The 24175-nt window shown below is 35.9% G+C and overlaps 1 protein-coding gene across 2 annotated transcripts in view; it reads right to left on the bottom strand.

Moving 5' to 3' along the window:
* The window catches only part of LOC127653148 (receptor-type tyrosine-protein phosphatase N2-like), a 266087-nt gene that overhangs the window by 17202 nt on the left and 224710 nt on the right, over window positions 1-24175 (bottom strand). For both annotated transcript variants that reach the window (XM_052139704.1, XM_052139714.1), the window contains 4 exons: window positions 16254-16469; window positions 10520-10735; window positions 4595-4742; window positions 4202-4275 (listed from right to left, as the gene is read on the bottom strand). In XM_052139704.1, coding sequence (XP_051995664.1) covers window positions 4202-4275; window positions 4595-4742; window positions 10520-10735; window positions 16254-16469 — 654 coding nt within the window. The remainder of the gene's footprint in view (window positions 1-4201; window positions 4276-4594; window positions 4743-10519; window positions 10736-16253; window positions 16470-24175) is intronic.

Below are 24175 nucleotides of genomic sequence, written 5' to 3'. Positions count from 1 at the left end.
TTTCACAGAGATTATGTTACTTTAAGCTAAGATCAGCATCCAGGAATGCCTTAAAAGGGAAAAATTCCTAGAAGTCAAAATAAATGGACTAAAAGATTTTATTCCACTCTTTAACATGATACATGATATCCCTTCAAAAAGTAAACCTAATTTTACAAAATTACTAAATGCATGTTTATTTAAGTGAAAGATATCACAACATCTGAAAGGCATTGTACCACTCGTATCCTTGTTTTGTTTGTGTGTGTGTGGGTTTATGTGTGAAAAGAGGGGGACATGGAAAGAGAAAACATAACATAGTGACCAAAACTGGAGGTGAGTGTGTAGGTGTGAGAAGGCTAAGAAAAAATATCACAAATGATTTACTTTGAGGCCATTTTGCTTTCTTGCAGCTAATGAGAAAGAAGCTACAAACACTGACAGACATAATTATCAAAGTTGTTGAAACGCACATTGCCAAATCCCTGCTGCGCTTTAATTACTGCGCCTCCATGCATTTGTCTCCGCACCAGCGGATCAGTGCACCCAACCCCGACTGCAGCACGAAACCCTCGGGGAGGGAGGGCTGACTCGCTTCTGTCTTTTGTTTCCTCTTTTGACGAGTCCAAAAATAACAGCATGTAAAAATTACTCAGTTTGACTTTCTCAGTGTGATGTTTCTTACACAGGTATCATATTGATTAACATTCGGTGTATGTACTGATTAAGAGGCAAAAACAGAAATTGCAAGTCTTGTATTGTGTCTGTGATGGTGATGACTTCACATAGCTGTCTCAACATACATAAAAGAAATGCCATAGTGCCACTGTAAGACTCAATGATCATGTTGTAGTTTTCTTTTTAATGCTTTTGTGTGTTTTGTTTCCAATATCATATACATAATAAACTTCCATTGGTAGATGAGTGTCTGTCCACAGTGTGGCTTTCTTTAACCAAATATGTCTGCCATAGTGATTTTTTTTTAATTATTATTATTGAAATGATTATAACTGAAATGAACTATTTAAACCAACTTTTACTAGTAAATGCTCTTTGTGTCACTTTGTAATTATTTAATTCAGTGTCTGTGCTTCTACATATACATGAAAGAGCATATTTAACAGTCTGGGACAGTCAACCGCCACTGTTGATCCACAGAGCAGAGAAGAAGAGAAGAGAAGAGAAGAGAAGAGAAGAGAAGAGAAGAGAAGAGAAGAGAAGAGAAGAGAAGAGAAGAGAAGAGAAGAAGAAAAAAAATTTTTGTATGAGCAATGCATAAAATATAACAGCAAACCACTACTAATCCCAAAAAGAAAAGGACATGGACCTGGCAAAGTCCAAGCAAGTGGCAAAAATAGATATAAATACTGTGTGCTGAAAAGGCCCATGTTAACTCTTTCCCCGCCAAACACGGAATTTTCCGGGTATCCGTGTTTTAGGTGGTATACGGTAAGGAAGACCCGCGCGCATGTTTTGAAAGAGTACAGAACTCTTTGATCACAGAAACAGACTGCGATCGTCTCAAACGTGAAGTGGAACACCATACTAATACTAAAGCACTTGTTTGATAAAAATGCCTTTTTCTCAGCTTTTTGTCCGAAATGTTGTTTTTGACAAAACCTACCTCTGTTCAAGTGGCAATAAAAAAAGAACAAATGAAGATAAAATAAAATCTTTTTTTTGCCTAAAAGCAGAGGCTCAGCTCTTTATTTTGATATATAGCATCTTCATATATTCATGGAAGAAAATATTCTGCAGGCCATTAAAGTTTAGCGAAAATCGTCAAAAACCCTGGCGGTGGCTGGCAACTTTTTTTAAAAACGCTGGCGGGGAAAGAGTTAATAGTAATACGCTTATAGTTTTAAATGACGAAATCGACTTTTACTCCCATTGAGAAAAATAAACGAACCAACAAACAATGTTATTAAAAATCTTTCCTAGACCAAACCAAACCATAAAGTCTAAACCCTCACCCAAACCTTAAATATAACAATGATTTTAATAGGGAAGTAACTTTTGTGTACCACAAAAGAAAGAAAATATTTGCGTTTGGAACGAGACAAGGGAAGCATATTCCAGGTTATTGACATGCATCAATCATTTGTGTTGCATAAATAAATATGGAATGAGTAACTAAATTTGTTCACAGTAGGGATGGGGATCGTTAGGAATTGAAAAATTCTGGTTCTGATTGAAATTCCTCTTAACGATTCCAGTTCTGATTCCTCTTTATGGTTCTTTCAGTACTTTTGAGAAATAATTATTTGGAAGAAATGTATGCAATTCGTATTGCATTTACTGCCCTTAGCAGCCATTTAACACTGTATAAGGCATGTTTGCATACTTTTTAGAGGCAATCCAATAACTGATACTAACTATATTTTAAATAAAAAATAAAAACAAGCTAGAAATGTGAAACATATTTCATTCATTATTTTAGAAAATTCCATAGATTACATCAAAACTCATGTTTATGCATCTTTAACTACACATTGTCGTATGAACAAGCAGTCAGTCACTGCACTTCCTGAAGTCTCACACTAAATAAACACAGTAACTGTCAGGATTCTGCCCTTAGTATTTTCCCCTTTGTGGCAGATCCCTAACATGTACGTGTTCTTTGTCTGTTTTGTGTATTGTTTCTGGATTCAGCCACTTCACTCTGTGGCTGAGTCCAGGCACTAGTGTTTTGTCTCGTGCTGTGTGAATGCACTTGGGTTTGTGTTTTTCTCATTTCCTTGTGCATTCGTGTCTGACTTCAGTGATAACCCCACCCTCTCGGTTGCCTTGTTATCTCTAGTTATTTGTTAATGTGTTTCACCTGCCTTCCTCGTTTACCTCTTGATTTCTCCCTCTTTATAGTTCCCTCGTGTGCTCTGTCCTGTGTTGCATAGTTTTGTGAGGAACCTTGTTCTATTGTGTATTTTAGTACTGTTCTGCCTCAGCCAGTGTTTCTATCTTTGTTTATTTTCCTGTTTTTCCTCTGTTGTGAGTTTTTGTTCTGTTTTATTTTTAATTTAATGAAAATCTTCTAAAACTCACTATTTCATGTCTGCATTTGGGTCCTCCTTCCTGCACTCCTGACAATTACAGTTCCATACTTCAAGCTAGTGAGACTTCAACTTATTTCATTTCGAGTTGGACATTCATAACTTGTGCATCAGTATAAGGTTAACTGAGTAACCATTCTGATGTACAAGAGTTTTAGATTCACTATAAATAACTAACATGAGTCATATATTTGAGAATCAAACTACAATGGAATTGGCAGATGTTTTGCACTGAATATGAAAAAAAACAAAAAAACAAGTAAGGTCTTGGGATAAAATCGGCAGCTTGCAGCAAAATAGCCAGAAAAGGGAGTGGTTTGTCGCGGATAGCTGCCAAATCAGTAGCATGCTTCAGAGGAAGTTGTTTCTTCCTTCATAATAAAAGTGCTAATGTCATATGTTGCTGAAAGCACTATAAGAAAGGTATAACTGAACCGGTTTTAAAATAAAAACCATCCTTCTGGATTGTCATCTTTGGTTTACTTTAGTTATTTAATTTCATATAATCAGGAGTGGGGATTGTCATATGACTCCGCTTTAAGGGCTTGTTTAACACTAGCAATTCAAAATGCTACTTCTGGAAAGTGTTGTCAATGTTTCTAATTGTCTTTTGTATGAATTGTTCATTTTTGTGCCATCATATTGTTGACAGTTCTTAGCTTTATTGTAAAACATATAAAATTGTCATTTATTGAGCTGATCTTGGTTCAGTAAATGTGCTTGCCAATAATAGCCTAATTTCGGTTAATAATGTGATTTCCCAAGTTGTTTAAGTTGCTGTGGTGTACTGTTTAAATCTTAATTGTTATGTAATGTAAAGTTAGATGAAACCAAACATTTTTGTTGAATCTGTGCAACAGACAAAAAAAAGAAAATAAAAGAAAATGAGGCTCCAATGAGAAGAACGTTTTACTGAAAAAATACAATATACATAGTATATTGCGCTATGTATAAAGCGCATAAACAAAAATTGAATATGTGCACAAAAAGGGAAAAAGAAATAAACAAATGTTTCAGTCCATTATGGATTATCTTCAAGCACCTAAGGTATTCTGCAATGGACTGAAACATTCACTTATTTATTATCGCTTACACTTTTGTTGTATGTATGTTTTATTTCCATGATTGGGCACGATATGTAAAACATGTTTAAATTGAGTTTGGCTACTCACAATGGGACTGGCGTTAATGTAATCAGATCTGGACTGGTTATTCTCCGGCTTCAGAATGACTCTGGAGTGATCATCTAAAGTATACAGAGACAGACAATGACTGTGACTTGATTAATTAAGTAAAATACTCTTTTAAATAGAAAATGCATTACTTTATTCAATAAAATATAAACTATACAAATAAAAAACTCAACTTAAATAAGGGAAAGACAAGTTTACATTTTATTAATGGCAATTATTTTTTTATTGCACAAAGCAGAATGCATAAGCCTGTGACAGGCTGTACTAACAGTTTTACACCAGACTTAAGGCATAGTGCACAAGACAAAATAACAAATATAAAAAACAAATATAAATTCACTTGATGACTGATATAATTTGTGAAACACTCACACACAAGGACACCCTGTGGGCGGTTGCGCTGGACGTTTTGTTCCTCCTGACCCACTGCGCATGCTGCTGGCTCAGCCTGGTAACTACAGAGAGCCTCCCACTCCTTATCCAAACGGTCTCTTTTCTGCAGGTGATCCTCCATGTATGACTGCATGAGACACATGGGAAAGAGAAACACAGAGCAGGAGCTTGAAAAGTTGCTTGCTAGGTCCTACTGATAAGATACTATTATGAGATAATATGCATAACTCAGTGAACTTAATGTCAGCGTGTCAACCAAGAAAGAAATATAAGCATTCCAACCCAAGGTGTCAAGCATGTATAAAGCGTTTACATTTATATAAAGGGTTATATTTGATCTGTTTATGCAATGTCAACAAGAGCATGAACCATGGTTTTGTGCTAATGTGTTTCATGTGCTATTTGCTTTTCCATGTAAACGTTTTTGTATTAAGTCTCCTTCCCTCCCTAAATCCGCAGAGTAAAGATGCTCCATAGCAAGTTTCCATTCGTCTACTATAATCCAGCTTTACCAATAGGCCAACCTATAGCTTTCTGTGCTCTCTTTCTTTCCAACAATACAATCCCTCACCTATCCACCTTTAGACAGACAAGAGCTCAAACCTGCTTCGCACGGGAATCGTAGACAGTAATCCTAAACACGCACCACAAAAGAGGAGCGAGAGACAGGGAGGGAAAGAGAGAGAGAGGTAGAGAAGGCAGAGAAAGGGGGTTGGAAGAAAGGGGTTTGTCCTGACAATCACACATGCAATTAAGACTCCTGAATGGCCTGGGCATGCCAGTGCCTCTTCAGCCTGCTTCAATCACTCCTTTTCACTGCTTGCACAAATGCTGATATGATTGTCTGTGCTTAAGCTGCCTTCCCAAGAAGCCCAAATTGAATTCAACAGAGACAAAGGAGGGTAAAGAGAGAGAGAGAGAGAGAGAGAGAGAGAGAGAGAGAGAGAGAGAGACAGAGAGACAGACAGACTGAGGGTCTTTCCAGATCGTAAGAGTGTAAGTATTGTTTGGCGGTTGGTGTCTTGTTTTTTGGCTGCTTATTTCTGGCCTCCAATTGTTAACCCACCTGAGGGGGTTTACCTTTTATTTGTGTGTATGTGTTTCTGGGCATGTTTATGTGTGTTCATGAGTTTATTGTGTGCAAACAAATATGCAATCATTACCTAATGTCAAGAATCCACTTGGCCCTTAAAGAGAAAGCAATCCTTAATCTCACAGGGCTTTGACACACACTGAAACATTCTTGCCTGGCAAAAAGTCCCCCTTTAAAAAATGTTTTATTTTATTTATAATTCATATAACATGACAGAAATAACACACACACACACACACACACACACACACACACACACACACATATATACAGAAATTACAGAAATACTCAAACCAGCCCATCTGGCATCAACAATCATGCCACAGTCGAAATCACTGAGATCAAATTATTCCTCATTCAGATGGTTGATGTGAACATTAACTGAAGCTCCTGACCTGTATCTGCATTATTTTATGCATAGAACTGCTGCTACATGATTGGATGATTAAATAATTGCAAACATACGTAGGTGTACATGTGTTCCTAATAAAGTGGGTGTATATACTGTATTCTGTATATATATATATATATATATATATATATATATATATATATATATATATATATATTCTGTATTTATTTATTCATCTAATTATTATTAATTTTTTTTGTAGCTAATTGCACTTCTCTGAACAGTGAGTAGTATGGCAATGTCTGTGTTCTGCATTGTGTGACCATGTCATAAGAGATGATGAACCATGTGACAAGTCGCTTAATAGAAATCATTATGGTTCATATGGAATTCATTATTTAGTGAAGGAGAAAAGACTTTGATTAAATGTCACTGTAATAAGATTAACTCCAAGAGGAGAAAAATGTGGCCAGAGTCCAAGAAAGTCTGTTGGTCCTTCAACCTTTAGGACACAAAGATCCTTTCTAAATGTTTTGTATATTACTAAAATTTTCCTTAGCAATTGCATAGAAGTTTGAAAACTCCCTGACATTAAGCATAATAAGCATACCAAAACATCTTGGAGTTTTTCCCTTGCCACAACTGCATTAGGCTTATTCACTGAGGGCTTTAAGACATTAGGTCATGATTTTCTGTAAAGCTGCTTTGAAACACTATGTATTATGAACAGAGCTATACAAATTAAATTGACTTGACTTGACATATTAAGTTAGTCCACTGATATCAAGCAACTGAATAATAATAACCAAAGCACCATACCACAAAACACCTGCCATTTTTACCATCATAAACCAAGACAAGCAGCTGCACTAAAAATGTTCTCATCCTTCACATCGCATATCACAAGAGATACAAATTGCCCTGCAATCAGTTTACTTCTCAAGTTCTGTCTGAGTGCTGTGAGTGGCCGATTGTCAAATGTAAGTGGCCATATATGGTTATTATAAGGGCAATTTGTTCTTATGGAATATATCTGACCTTCTGCTAGCTGCAAAAGGTTAAAAGCCTGACAAAAGGTTAAAAGAGACAGACTAAAAAAAATATATATCATATAACGTCACACAATATTCAAACAATATATAAAAAGTTATAAAACCATATATACATTTTAAAGATTTAAGAAAAATTAGCTATCATCTTCTGCGTGAAGCAGAATTTGTATGTTTGTAGTTGTCTTGCACGGATTGTATTTCTTATATTACAGGGATGGAGCATCTGTGTGTGTGCGTGTGTGTGTGTGTGTTTCTGAGCGCATATGTAACAGTAACTCTGTCTATTTGCCTTCTCTAATACCATGTCTATTAGCAAGATGATGCTCGATTTAATCAGAGACAGAGGGATTTGGCAACCAGCCAACCATTTAATCCCTCAGGTACTTCTCTCTCTGACAGACAGCAGTCTCTTTTCTTTCTTTTCACACAAATCACTTCTCTTCTTTAAGCAGGCAAGACAATATCAAATAAGTAGTAAAAACAGCATGTCATTACTGGTTTTCATATGCACACACAAACACACAGGCACACACACACATGTGTGCGCACACGTTGGTGCAGCTATCATTGTGAGGACTCTCCATAGACATAATGATCTTTATACTGTACAAACAATAGATTCTATCCCCCAACCCTACACCTAAACCTAACCCTAACAATAAAACGTACTGCATTTTTACATTTGCAAAAAAACATAGTTTAGTATGTTTTAAGTGATTTGAATTATGGGGACACTAGAAATGTCCTCATAAACCACATTTATGGCATAATACACTTGTAATTACCAGTTGCAACCTAAAAAAAAATCCCGTGAACAACATAAACCCGCGCGTGCACACACACACACACACACACACACACACAGAGACACATACCTCATACTGAGAATATCGGAGATTTGTTGCTCTACTCTTCTCTCCTGTATCTTTCACCCTGTCTATGTTGCACTTACATGTAATAAACACACATTGCAGTGGAGCAACTGTGGTAAGCTTTGGAGCTGTCCAAGGTTCTGAATTGGTTCCTCGCATTCCAGCAACAGCTATATCTGATGAAAATATGAGATATCTAGGCTAAAACTAAACTCTTAGACCAAAGTGTTTCAAGGAACACAAAGTGGAGAATCCATTTTGAAACTGTAGTTTCCCAAGCTTCAAGCTACTTGTAACTAAAAGTAATTAAACTACAGTCAAGCTATTCTTTTTTTTTTTTAAGTAGTTAGCTACATACACTACTAGTTTCGAACAAAAAGAAGCTAACTACATTGAAGCTATTTTTGATATTTATATATGTTAGATATATAATAATTGGATGATGTTATTAAATTAAATGATATCACCCAATAGTTACATATTTAATTAGCATGACATTATACAAATATGTTGACTACATTAACATAAATGTATCCTTAACATACACTAAGAAAACAAATAAACACTCTGTTTATAGTGATATAAATTGAATTAACTAAATGTTTTGCTTCAAAAATAAAACAGAGACTACTGGCATACTCCCTTGAAGGCTGTGCATGTCAATTTTTTAAGGGTTTAAACACAGAAATGTGAAGCTTATAATTTTATAAAAGCACTAACATTATTTCTTCTGTTAAAACTTGTGTACTATTTGAGCTGTAGTTTTTAAATAGTAATTTTTACAGTAATTTTAGGGTTTTAGGGTTTGTTGATATTACACTGTCATGGCAACAACGAAGTTGTTGGCTTTAACTTTACATAGAAAATGTTAGTAAGTGATTTCATCACACTGAAATCATGTTTACACGCATATCATGTGGTTATACTTTTAAAACAGTGAGTATTTTAACGTTTACGGATTGCCCCATTCACTTCCATTATAAGTGCCTCAATGCTTTTTAGATTTTTTTAAAGAAAAGGAGCGCCATTATAAAAAATAGTTTTATGGTAATCAACATTATGACACAAATGCTGTCTATTGAGCTTATCTTGTACTGAACCCGGAATATTCCTTTAAAAAGTTTCATTTACATATAATCTATTCATTTAATGGTTTAGATTTTCCAGCACTACATGAGAGAGAGAGAGAGAGAGAGAGAGAGAGAGAAAGAAAGAGTGAGTGATAGATAGATAGATAGAGAGAGATAGATAGATAGAGAGAGAGAGAGATAGATAGATAGAGAGAGAGAGAGAGAGAGAGAGAGAGAGAGAGAGAGAGAGATATACTATATTTTTATGTGATGAATCTCCTATGTAAAGCCTGGGAAAAAGTTTAAACAGTCATTACTACAACGTACCAGCGGACAGAAATCAAATAGTCTATACGGTAGCCTATATATCAAACCACAGAAAAAACAAACAAAAGAAAGAAAGCATCATGACTGTCAATCAAAATATGATGGGAGAGCATGGGGCCATTAGAACACATATGCAGCTCCACTGCAGATGAAGCCGGCCTATAGAAATATCTTCTTGTGCTTTGCTCTTATCTTTGAGGAGGGACGAAAAAAGCTGCCCTACACCAACATGACATACTGAGAGATTATGCTATCGGAATAGTTATTATTTCATAACCCGTCTATGATTGCACCCATTGAGAAATCGATAGTGTGCAAGCAGTAACCTCTGACAGCACACTGCACTAGCTCGTAATGCAGCCACTGAATAGAGATCTTAGTTGTATGTAATTCTGAGGTATTCTGTAGCACAAAGCGTTATTACACTAATCAAAATGGCATGCACGGTTTCACAAAATAAAAGTTTTACTTTCCATGCTGTGTGTCTACAAAGATGACATGCTCCAAGATGCTGGTTTAAAACGGCTAAGGAACACAATCAAGGCAGGCGATGAATTAAGTCATCACCACAGCACTTCAAAACTTGAGATGTTTTTTAATTTTTTATGTTTGAACAATGGCTTTGTAATTGTGTAAACCTAAGCACATGTATGTCTGCCTAACAATGCACATGGTTTTATTAACTGTTGAAAAAAACTTCAACAATATCAAAAATGGCCATCCATTACAGGAAAACACACTGCGCTAAATGAATCAACTCAGTGGCTGTCTTTGTCGCCAGTGTTGGATGTATGACAGATTCCCTGCTTGGAAATGAACACAACGCTACCAGGCACATATCAGTCTTTTCTGCCAAAGCTGTGCTGAGATGAATAAAACAAAAGTTGGGACAAAATTAAAACGATCCATTGTGTCAGAAAAGCCAGAGCCCATGGGGCCCTCCAGTCCTTTTCAGAGCAAAAACAAACACAAAGTCTGCAATAAGTGACTGATGTGAGAAAGAGATGAAGGAAAACAGAGAGAGGGAGAGTGAGAAAGGCAAGTGTGAGTGTAAGACTTAGACTGTAATACACCTCCCATTCCTGTTTTAGTGCATTGTGTGCATATATTGAACTGTGATAGGAGAAGGACTGTTTACCAGTATCATATGTCCTGTGGAGATGTCCATGTTGGTTTGTGTAGGCTCTTCACTCCAGGAAGATGTGCTGCTGCGAGTGGAGGGACTCTGCATTGGTCCATCACTGAACTGTGACGACACACTGTTAATGCGTGACGTGTGCGAGGGGTGGAACACCTGATCTAATCGCTCTCCGCGCTCTGATGTCTGCACCGCCATGCGCTGGCGACAGAGATCCTATTGAGGGAGAGGACACACATTAACTGTCAAGACATTATCTGGTGCAACTCATAAGGCTGTTCTAAACTGCAAGATTGTTGATAATGCTTAGAGTATTATTACAGGCATTTATTTAGAAAACTTTATGTGTGTTCATGTACCTGTCTGACCTCCTTTACTATAAAAACACACTTATATTGCATCAGGACCCTTTTTTTTTAATTGTTTTAAATAAACTTGTGATGCAGGAACAGACATGGGATTTCATTGGTTTCCACTTTGCAGAAGATGGATGTGAAATAACTTGTTACTTTTGCATTTCATTGAGGGTTTGAGATACAGCCAACAACATGTTACATCACTGTCTGCTCCAGAAGATTATCAGACAGAAGATTAAGAATGATTAGTATGTGACAGTATTGCAATATAACGTTAAACCCAACAGCTGAAATCTGTCATCTGTATAAACTCGCCCACCCATCAGTTCAATAAAGTATTGATGCTACCAGTCATATTTAAGCACAAACTCATAGATAAGGTTTAATTCTCAAAAGTAATGAAACATGAACAAGTACAGTATAATATTCACTTAAAATATGACAGCAGTGTTAATATCATAACAAAAACTAAAATGAAATAAAAACATAGAATTGGGAAAACTGGAACTAAACTAAAATATATTTTCATGAAACTACCTTAATTAAAATAAAAATGGACATGAAGAATTGATTTAGCTTTACTTTTGATACACAGTAGGCCATTATAATAACCTTTATGACCTACATTTATTAAATATAAAAAACTACTAGACTGCGATAACACTAAAGAGAAATTAAATTCCATTAAACATATATAAATATATACTGTAAGACCTCTATACATTTAACAGTTAACACATTAATAATACATACATACATTTTGGCAGCCCTAACAAACTAAAACTAAAATAAAAACTAAATATTCTGCAAAACTAAACTTAAAACTAAAAGTCATAGAATGAAAACAAATTAAAACTAAACCAAATTGTAAAGACAGATTTGAAATAAAAACTATATTCAAAAACTTAAACTTTAATAACCATAGAAACAAGTCATTAAAAACTGCCCAATTAATGCTGGACCAATGACACTAGGCTCTGCCATGCTTTAAAGACATCTTCATCTTAAAATGTGTCATAGCTTAGAGTTTTATGACTGTGACATAACAGTAGGTTCTGTTAAGGGTTAGAATAAGAGATACAAAACAAAAACAAAATCTACATTGTATTAAAGGAATATTCTGGGTTCAATAGAAGTTAAACTCAATCAACAGCATTTGTGGCATAATACTGATTACAACAACAAAAAAAAAATTTTACTCATCCATCCTTTTCTTTAAAAAAAGCAAAAATATGGGTTACAGTGAGGCACTTACAATGGAAGTGAATGGAGGCCAATCCATAAACATTAAAATACTCATTGTTTCAAAAGTATAACTACAAGACATAAACAAAATGCGTGTGATAAAATCGCTTACTAACATTTTCTATGTAGATTTATAGCCAATTTTACAAACTTGTTGCCATGACTATGTAATGACAACAAACCCTAAAATGAATGTAAATTATTATGATTTAAACAACTTTACAGCTCAAATAATACACAAGTTTTAACAGAAGAAGTGATTTTATAAAATTATAAGCTTCACATTTTTGCCTTTAAACCCTCCAAAAATTGGGCCCCACTTACGTTCATTGTAAGTGCCTCACTGTAACTTAGATTTTTTTTTTTTTTTTTAAGAAAACGAGTAGAAATAATTTTTTGTGTTTTTTTCTGCAAATTCTGTTGATTGTATTGAACCCGGAATATTCCATTAAATATCGATGGTGTGATACTATTTAACATTCCTAAATTAGCAATTCATGTAAGCAATGTAACAAAACATAAAATAAAGAACTCTCTCTCTCTTTATCTTTCAAGATATGGACACAGGAAATACTGTTTAACTGCTATAAGCACAAGTCTTCTTTTTGCCTGGCTACCTGTCTTTCACTGGCATCACTTCTATAGCTTATGTCACTGTGGAATTCCAAGATTCTCTCTATCATTTGTCACGTTCTTCAAATCAAACAAAGAAGTGGGATGAGAGAACAAAAGTGGAAAAAATAGTCCTTCACTGTTTGATGGCTTTGATTATATCTACTGTATATAATCTCTCTTGATAGAGGTGGCAGCATCAAGGGGATACATTTTTCAAATCTCCTGTTCAAGCATCAGTGATTCTATGAGGATATCACATGACTGCATGAGTGTACAAGCTGGTTTCTGATTATCTTAATTTATGATGAAGAAAAAAGTGCACATAGTTACAATTATACAGGTGTCAGAAGAGCCCTGCTAACCTGGCTCAACATTTAAGGTGTTGTAAGGAATCTTTAATGGAATGGCACACAGAACATTTCCCTATTTTTCCAAATGGTCCCCACTTTACAGCTCCTTTAGTGAAACAATTCTGATTACAAACACTTTTATTGCTAATATTGTTTAAGAATTGTTAAGAAAAAAGAAAAAGCATTCTGAAAAACAACGGTGTTCATTTTCTGACAAATATCTTTGAAGCAAATTACAAGAGCCTTTTTGTAACATTTTAGAAGCCTTTTTGAAAACATAAAAAGCTCCAGTTTCAAAGTGAAAACCTTTTGCTCATTATGCAATTGGGATTACTTTTACTTTTTCCCCCTTTCTTTCCTTTCCTTTTATTTACTTAAAGGTGAAATAGACACAGACAACTACTTTTCCAAGCAGTTGTGATTCACAGTATGACCCTCATCTGAGAGCAAAACAAAAGTCCATATTAAAAAAGAGAGCAGAGCAGGGCTGACAGGAGGGTCAGTGAGGAGGGTATGGTGGGTTGGAGGTGAATGTTTGCAGCATTTCACTAATGGAGCTCCTCCAGTGAAAGAAACCAGGATGGAAAAGGCCACAGACCAAACAGAGCCCTAAACATGGCCATAAACTGTCTGAGCCTTAACATTAATATCTATCTGTGATATTGAGTTCCATGAGTCAGACTGACTTAAAAGATAGTAAAACTGTAAAAATAAATGCTTTCATCCACTTCCTGATAAAATCATGTCTGTTTAATACAGCCAGCACAAATACATGCATACGTTTGGTTCTCTTATATTCCCTGATCTCTAGGTAGCTAAAGGAATTAAATTAACATATAATTATTTAGTGGGAACTTTTATCCAAAGCAACTTACAAATTAGGAATGAAGTTATTCATTCAAAATTGCTGTGAAAATTACAAGACAAAACAGAAATGAAAGTGAGAAACAAGTGAGACAACATTAAACATATGTGTATATATATATATATATATATATATATATATATATATATATATATATATATATATATATATGAAGATTTTTTTTTCTTTACTGAAGCCCTGAAGGTACAGAGAGACACATTACTGGGTAGAACTTGAAAGACCATATCACCATAAAGGCATAGTGAAAGTGATTGTATGACTTGAATTTATATAACTATTCATTTGAAATTAAATTAATGAATTAATGACTACGTTCTTACACAAGTAAACTATAAGGTCTTTTAATGTCTAATTCTATAAAAATAAAGAAATTGCATTTATAAATGTGCATGCTAACACATAGCCTAATAACGTCCCTAAATTACCCTTTTACTTTGGATTTTATAAATAGGATTAGAATGTGAAGGAGGAAAACAGAATTATGGAATATATTCAGACTAAAAAACACGGAGCATTGAAAAGCTAAGCCTCATAACACTGACCTTTTCCAAAATTCAGCAGAAATGGAAGAGAAGATACAGATTAAGGATTTCATTTAAGCACGTGAATGGAGTACATATCCAAAAATATATTTGCTATACCTTTTCACAATAAGATTTTTGATATCTATATCTATATCTATATCTATATATATATATATATATATATATATATATATAAAATAGGGGAAAATATATAAACAAGGCGAAAAACAAGTGTGAATATGTGTTGGTAAGGGCATACTGTACATATAGGTGTTTGATGAAGGGCAAAAACTACTGGTGTATTTTTAACTGGCAGCTTAATGCTGTGAAAGGGTATGTGTAAGAGTGTGTGGTTGGGTGGGCGGTGATGGTGTGTGTGTGTGTGTGTGTGTGGGTTTTGATCTACTACAGAGTCATTGCAGCAGAACCGATTCTAATTGTATGTTTCACAATAAGTGTCCCTGTGCATAAGACTGCATTCATTCTGGCTAGAGCAGTTGGGAAATCCCTTACGACACAGTATGAGCTGTGTCTATGCCTTTGATCTTAATCGCTTTAAAAAAAAATCTAAGCAACCTTGCAGATCTAAAGGGCAGAGAGCACTCAACATATACCACAAAACAAAAACATTGCATGCAAATTAAAATCAATACAAAATAATTAAAAGCTGAAATGGAAACATAACAAATGTGTCAGGTTATAATGTTCAACTGAACCGTAATAATATTGATGAACACGGCTTATTTTGCCACACTGATAGGGCCGATGCTCATGGAAGGGACTTCTTGACAAAGTGTGAGAGGTTTATTAAATATTGAATGCGGGGGAGGAAGCCAAGCGCTTGCACCCTGCGATCCAGTCTCATTGAGTACAGCTGAGCCCAAGACAAAATCAATAAGCCTTCACTGCAAGCCCTCCCTCCAGGAGCCGTGAAAGAAAGGTCAGACAACAAACTAATTTCCCTGCTAAAAAGGGCTCTGCCTCAATTAGGATTCATATTAAACACTGCTGTCATGCAAGGACATATGCGCCTGCTCCAATGTGTCATAATTAAGGAAAAGAAGCTTTAAATGAATCACACTGCCTTTTTGTTAATGAGCTACAATCATTTTTGAGCATTTAAGAACCTGGTTTACACCTGGTGATGATTGTGTACATAGAATAGTGTTATTCGGGAATGGTTTATCGGATGAAAGGGTGAAAATAACCTTTCAGGAGGACAACTTATTTAACACATCTTTTTTCTCCCCTTTTCCCCCAATTTGAAATGCCCAATACACTCTAAGTCCTCATAGTGGCATAGTGACTCGCCTCAATCCAGATGGCGGAGGATGAATATCAGTTGCCTCCGCATCTGAGACAGTCAATCTGCGCATCTTTTCATGTGGCTTGTTGAGCGTGTAATACTCTACGCACAACTCACCCTGCACCCCACCGAGAGTTACCCCATGTGACTCTACCCTCCCTAGCAACCGGGCCAATTTGGTTGCTTAGGAGACCTGGCTGGAGTCAATCAGTACGCCCTGGATTCAAACTCTTGACTCCAGGGGTGGTAGTCAGCGTCAATACTCACTGAGCTACCCAGGCCCCCTATTATTTTTTAAGATATAACACATCTTAAAAAAAAGATATAAGGCTCACAACATCAAGAAAACATTCTGGGTACCTTTAACTCTTATACATGTTAACATCCATGCTTGTTCAATGATAAATGTCAAAGAATAGCATGATTGGCTGAAATACTCAACCTGCTCCTACCTGATAGGCTGCTGTGGCATCGTGGCCTGTGTCACTTCCTAAACTGGTAAGCTTGTCCTTCAGCTTATGGTGGGAGCGATGGCGTAAGCAGTACAGCGCCCCAGACATCCCCAATACCATGACAATAAAAACCAAGGACACCACCAAAAGAATCAAAAAGTTGCTTGGCTCCACTTGACTTTGTTTGACGACTGGGATTTGGTTCAATTTGCCTCTCTGGAATTAGAACAGACAAAACAGACAAATCCTAATGAACATGGTGAATTTGAAAAAGGTTATGCAAGTTATTTATAGCTGTGTTTTTTTATCACACACACACACACACATATCTTGGTGGACTTATACTATATGAACTATAGATTCTATCCCCTAACACTAAACCTAAACCGAACACTCACAAAAAACGTTCTAAATTTTTACATTTTCAATAAAACATAGATTATTTTAGAACATTCAAAGAAACGTATGTTTTTAAAGTGATTTGAATTATGGGGACACTAGAAATGTCCTCATAAACCACATTTATTAAATAATACCCTTGTAATTACCAGTTTGAAGCATAAAACTCTCCTCGTAAGCCACCCAAACCTGCCCATACACACACACACATGTAATTTGCCAATAGTAACCACCCAACTGACCACGACAAAACATTGTCGAGTTGGTGGCAGATATCATTATATTTTTTATGGTAGCGGCTATTTGCACCCCTAATTAATATTACCACAATATAACTGTAGTAAAACCATGGTTAATTGCATTAAAATTATGGCTTACACCAAAAAACATGGTTACTACAATATCAAGGAATATTAATAGTGCAGACAGGAAACACGATGGGGAAAAAGTGGGACAAAAAGCAGAATCTAACCCAGGTCGTCCACAGGAAGAAAAACACAACCACACCGTTGTTACACCCCACGCCACTGCAGCAACACTAGGGGTGCAGTTTGTCTTCAATTTCTGTGTATTCACCAGACTGTTGGAGAGCAAATAGTGGCACTGTGTGGAAGATTAAAACAGTCCAAGATGCGTATGTTTTATTATCTAGCCTTCATACAGCCATACACAAACAGAACATTGACCTCAGGCTGATACTTTGGAAGCGAAGGCCTGCTTCACTCTTGTATTGGCAGGTTGATGCATGCCTCCACAGAGCAATTAGAGTCGGGCCTCAACGTACTAGCTTGTTGCTAATTAGCCTCCAAGTCTTGGGTTTGGTCAGGATGGGGGAATTGGCTCAGACCTCCAAGTTAATAAAATGGAAGAGGGACTAAGCTGAGGGGGAGTACCTAAAAGGTCCAAGCCCTGCTAACGTTCCACTGTAGATGGGGTTGTCAGGCTTGTCAGCCCCTCGGGGGGAGGCCTGACACCCGGGGCTAAGCTGCGGGGAGATTGTCGACGTATTGTTACCAAATGCCTTGTGAGGTTGAATAGACTGAGGCCTTTAAAATGTGATTCAGAATTTTTCTTTTAATCAGACTCTATTCGTATTCAGTGCTATCATACCAACCAAGTGATCATGACGAACTGCTGTCCCGTTATTGATTTTTCTAATCTGTATTTAAGAATAAAATATTATTTTCTGTTTTCTTGCATGGTGATTATCTGCTTCACATTTATTAACCAAGAATTCTTCTTGTATCACTACACAACATTTATGACTACTACACCGTGTCTTAACAGAAAGCACATTTATCTAGCAAACAATTTTAAAAAATCCGCTACCCGATTTAATCACATTCTGAAATCCCCAATATACTGGCTACATATTGCTGAAAATATTAGCACCTAATTGTGAGGCGTGGTAGCTTCCAAGGATTAGTTTATACTCTGATTGTGAGCTTTTGTTGTTTCCGAAATGGTTTGCTTTCCACCCATCAAATGTAGCATGGAGAGTGTGTAGAGAGGAGGGCGCATTCAGCTGGAATAGAAAGCCCCGCTCTTTCCTTCCCTCAATCTCTCTGTAGGCTTAGCGCTCTCAAACGAATTACATGAAAAGAGCTCCAAAATGAAAAGCTTGTTCTGAAAAGAAAATTGTACTAGCCTAAATAATGTCCACAATTAATTATAACTAAGTAGAATACATTCATTAGGCATTTGAGTAAGGGACAGAAAAGAGGAAAGACATAAAAGAAAAAAATTAAATGTTGTCCTGAGATTACTCAGTCTTTTCCCTTGTTAATAAAGATTACAGCATATGTGAAATTAATGATCACTATGAAAATTATCAATCATGATAAAAAAAAAAAATATATAAATAAGAAAAAAAATGTAAGAAATAATTGCTGAAGCACAGATAAAATAATAGTCTATCATGGTCAAAAAGAAAAAGAAAATAAATAAAAAATAATAAATGAAAGTGGTGCACGGAGTGTTTTACTCTTTTTGCTGGTGTAATTTACACCAACAGTGACATACCTGCTCTTGACATGTAATGTAGACTCTATGTACTGTGGCCCATTTGTTAAATCTCAAAAACAAATAGAAATCAGAGTTTTGCCTTTAACCATCTCCCCTCTGATTCCTTTAAGAAAAATCTTTTGATTATTTTAATTAAAAATAAAGTGTTAACTTATCTCTCTTTCTTCAACATACCTGCAAATATGCACTTTCCGTAAAAGCAGAGAGTGAAAAAAGAACAAGAGAAAAAGATGAAAGAAAGAAAGAAAAAAGAAAGATAGGGAAGAAGAGACCGAATCTTTTATGCTTTTATGGTTTTGTTCCCCTGTAGGGAATAAAATTGGACTTGCAAATTTTACATGAGCCACTGAAGGAAGACAGACAGGTTCAAATCAAGCTTTCCCTCAAAATAAAGTACAAAGGTTCTCAAATCCTCATCCAAAATAAAAATTGACGGAATTCTAAATAGCATAATCTACATTAAATTTGTCAGAATTCTACAATAATTTGTTTCAGTACAGAGAAGTATTAAAAAATATTCCAAAGTTAAAAATAAAAACAAAAGAATTGAACAATGATCTTACAGTCAGTGAAGCATGTCAGGAAATTTAAATAACATCCATAATAATAGATTATGAGACGAGAAAGGAAAAAGCTGTTAATAAGAGAAATATTAAGAGAGGAAAAATTCATGGAAAGAGAAAATCAAGAATAAATAAAGGAGACAAAAAGTGGAAACTATGATTCTGGTGAAATGTCTTGAATGAATAGGTGTGTTTGCAGGGTCATCAGTTATTGCTTATCATTATAATTTTCGGTTGATGAATTACTTGTCTGAAACTTAACAACACTGAAAAAAATGTATCTTTATAATCTTTGTACTTTACATTTCGTGAGCATTAAATCAACAACAAAATGTGGATACCTGTGAATCTGTACTTACACAACATAACACTAAAATGAAGGACTGTTGTCCGAGGCAAAACCAAATCAACACCTAACACAAAGACGAATGTCCAGTATGCAGCCATACAAATTTCAGCTACAGCAATTAACTTATTTAAGCAATCTGCATGTTTGGAGTTAGAAAGATCTCCCTCTTTCTCTCTTGCTTCTTTCGCTTACAACAGGACAGAAGACAAACAGAAGGATTTGGATATCTGAGCACGGACAAAAGGCAGATGGATTTGGGATGCTCTGGCTTATTTAAATGATTGAGGAAAGGGTTGGGTGGAGGAGACTGTGACGGGTGAAAGGTTGAGACAAGGGCTGTCCAGATATCCTTTCACTTTTACACACAATAATCTCTTTACCTTAAACCATCCAACCACGGCAATTCCTGCTCTATTCCCTTCAAATCTGGGGAAATAACAAATAGCCTACACTAAAAGCAGACACATATCAAAAGAAATTTTTTATAGATCATATTAGACAAATATATTTTGTATTCTTTCACATTTGCACTGGTAGCCATACACTTCTCCCCACCTTTTTCTTTTCTTTTCTTTTCTACATAACACAGCACAATAGTCTAAAATGTATATTAAGTGTAACTTCCTAGTGAGGCAAAATATTTCTGTTTCACTAAATTGCATTTTTACGAATCTCTGTGGTTTCCAGTTGGCCAAACATAACTGCAATTAATTTGCACATCCAGGAACATAGGTAGATTAATTATGAATTGACCATACATTTTCTCTTTTATGAGCTATTACATATTATTTTTAATATTAGACATATTCAATACCTAACACACACACATATAATATAATGTATATATATATATATATATATATATATATATATATATATATATATATAAAACTAAATATAATATTGAATAATATATTATGTGAAAATGGCAATTTGTAAAGTCATTAAAGTTTAGACTATTGATTTCAATATGAAGCATGTCTACGGAAAACCAGTAAAAAAAAAATTTAAATACTCAGAGATTATTAAAACTAACTAGCTATAGCCTAATAAATAATCCTTAAATCACGTGGCCTGAAAAAAAGGCGACCAAAAGTCTATTTATCGATCTACCTCTGTATTTTTATCTTTTGCGATTATTCATTTACTGCAACTTGCGAAGACCCGCCGCCTCTGAACACACCGTTTTTTCACTGCAATCGGTTTCAGTCTTTCCCACAAACGATCAGCTAAAATGATGTCTCCTAACGATTCCCCTATCTTCAAATGAAAAGAAGGGTGTTTGAAAATAGAGTGCTTTTACCACAGCTCTCTTCACCATCCGCATAACTTAGACTGTATTGACTCACGACTCGTATTAATTACATAACCATCTGCAAACCATCGTATCCATAATTTTTCACACTACGAATGCACTTATCACTTATCATCTATCACAAGGAACGTTTAAATGAAAAGCGTGATGAAATGTGTCATGTTACACCCCAGCGCCATTTAGGCTAAGTCTTGCAGGACGGTGTTACTCTCATTATCAGTCCAGATGCATCCGGATGCGCATAAGTTTTAAGTGACGCTTAATGGAGCTTTCACAGCCGCGCGCAGCCTCATTACATTTATTTACCGACCATAATAAATGTGCAGCAACAGACAAGTGCAAGTGCACATAGTTACCTGGTCCCATTTTCGGACAGCGCGTGAGGGATGCTTTTCTCATCGCTGAAACAAGATCCTATTTCACCTTTCTATATCAGATGTCCGACTGCAGCCTCCGTTCGCCTCCGTTCCTGACTAATGAAAGTTTTTAACCTCCCCATTCGCGTCCAATCAACAAAAGACCGCCGCCTTTCGCCGTGCTGCTTTTTTCTTTTCTTTTTTTCCTCTTTTTTTTTTAACAGAAGCGGCGAAGAAAAAAAATAACAAAAGAGTTTGAAAGAGAAGGACTGAGGCAGAGAGGGAGAAAAAAAATTGAGCTAAAACGTCCGCCACATTTCCCAAAGTCTTATAAGAAGCTGCAGTGGGTTGTCTCGTCCTTTGAATGATCATGTGCGACTGAAAAGCCAGGCTTTTTTTTCACGGAGCCCCTCCTTATATTCAGCGCGAGTCGAATCGCTGTCTGTAGCACATGTCACATCCACTGGTTGCTATAGCGATGCCTCCACATGTTGCCCACAGCGCGCGCGGGCATGAGGGCCAGCTTGAATGGACAGAGAGCTTGTCACTCATTTGTTCAACTACACTGGTGAATTTCGGTATTTCTTTGCCAGGTGAATTGCTCGCTCTTGAATCTTCCATAGGCGTTCTCCCAGGTCTTTAACCCGTTAAAATTAGATCAACTGCGTTATAATTCACTTGTGATCAATGAAACGGAGCCCATGCTGCTGATGATTGCAGAGAACTAACACAAAGTGGAAGTAGAGACTAAAACTGTGAGAACACAGTGAAATTATTTAGGTTTTTTATTTTATTTTAAATTATTATTATTATAGAATTTTAGGTGCACTATTGTGAGGTTTGAGGAGGGCAACAGCTGCAGCGAGCAGAGAGGGATTACCAAATCTAAGGAAGAGAATGGAGAGAGTGAAAGAGGAGGAGGGGGAGGCTTGTTTGAGTGTTTGTGTGTGAGAGAGAAAGAAAGCAAAGCAAGCACTCAGAGAGGGAGAGTGTGTAAGAACTATACAACATGTGCCCGTGAGGTATAAGTGGCTTTATGTGTGTGTGTGTGTGTGTGTGTGTGTGTGTGTGTGTGTGTGTGTGTGTGTCTTTGGGCTCCAGGAGATTGGGGGTGGGGTCCCGTCAAATGCAGATGAGGAGTCTGTGGAGGGGTCTTCAGTTTATCTTTGGTTTCAGCTGTACTCCTCCCTCCTCTGCCCCCCTGCTACCCCTTTTTGTCCCACAGCATGACAGCTGGAGTTGGCAGAGAGAGGAACAAATAACATGTTTTGCCCATTCTAGAATCTCCTGATCTAATGAACTTAAACACGCTACAGCATGGGCACTGGTCAGACATACTCCCACATTTAACCATGCCTTCTCGTTATTGTCCTTTCCTTTGCTCTGGTTATCAACACTGCATTCAAATTGCCTGTGTGCACTCTTGAGAATGAACAAACAGCACACCACCACAAAACCACAGCATGTCTAGATTTGAAAATTTCTCAGAACATTTCAGATGTTTTATTGTTTTGTTTTTTGCATGGACTTTATGAATGCATGACTGTTTGGTGAGAGAGTGTGTGGGTCAGGATTGGCCTACACAAGGGAAATGTCTTAATACAAATTTGAAAAATGCAGAAAGGTTTCTGTAAGGGTTAGGGAATAGAAAATATCTTTAGCTTAGTATAAAATCAATAGAAGTCAATTGAAAGTCCCCATAAGGATCGAAAATATCAGTGTGTCTGTGTGAAGTACACAATTTGTGTTCTAATATGCACTGAATCATTATCAGATGATGACTAAAAATCTCACTGCCATGTATGAAAACACAGAAACTGTCCAAGGAATTCATAAGAAGACATGACATTATATCAATATACTGTAAAAAACCCTTTTGGGGAGGCAGACTCACTCTCTGTCTTCAAAAAACAACTTAAAATGCCTCTTTTCCAAGAGCACTTAAGTAGTCACTAAAAAAGAAAATTGCATTTGTATATGTTTTGTATACTATTCTGATGCTAGTGAAATTTGTAATCTGGCACTTTTGTACCACGGTCTCCTTAAGATGATTCACTTATGTTTTCCTCTTTTGTAAGTCGCTTTGGATAAAAGCGTCTGCCAAATGAATAAATGTAAATGTTGATAACAACGAAAATAATTTTGACTCATCCCTCTTTTTCATAGACAATATAAATAAAAGAAGCAGAAGCAGAAGCAAAAATTAAGGTTACAGTGAGACGATTACAATGGAAGTGAATGGGGCCAATTTTTGGAGGGTTTAAAAACAGAAATATGAAGCTTATACGTTTTATAAAAGCTTTTAAAACTTGTGTATATTCATTAAGCTGTAGAGTTGTTTATCCATTAAATGCATGGTAATTTCCCCAAACACTCTAGACCTGGCACATATATCTATCAAAAATAGCTCTACAAAATGCTCAGATATTGTAAAATATACAAATATTTTCAAGATAATTAGTGAACAATAAAATAAAATACATTTTAATATATTTGGATGTTTTATTTTTCATAAATCAAAGAGATAATGCAACAAATTAGGACAAATCAAGAAGAGGATTCACGATGTTGACACTGAAATTTCATGAGATGCAACTGGCTGTCTACACCTAAAATATAATCTACACATGTGTAATGTATGTGTAACTTATGTGTATCTTATGTGTATTTTCTCAAGCACTTGTTGAGTCCAAATAGATGCACAACTTACATTATTTCTGTAGTACACCCAAATGACAATAATCACATAATATTGTTCATGTGTTGTACTTGCTATAGTTTACTTCATGTTGTTTCTTCATCAAATAGCAAATGTAAATCAGGTCAATCGCTGAAATATTAGCACCACATTGAGTAAGAAATAACATGTATATTTTGTTTATGTGCACGCATATTGTTAAATCACCATTGTTAAT

This window comes from Xyrauchen texanus, chromosome 2, assembly GCF_025860055.1.
Source record: "Xyrauchen texanus isolate HMW12.3.18 chromosome 2, RBS_HiC_50CHRs, whole genome shotgun sequence".
Lineage (NCBI taxonomy): Eukaryota > Metazoa > Chordata > Actinopteri > Cypriniformes > Catostomidae > Xyrauchen > Xyrauchen texanus.
The sequence above is the reverse complement of the archived record's forward strand: the minus strand, read 5'-3'. Positions and strand labels throughout refer to the sequence as shown.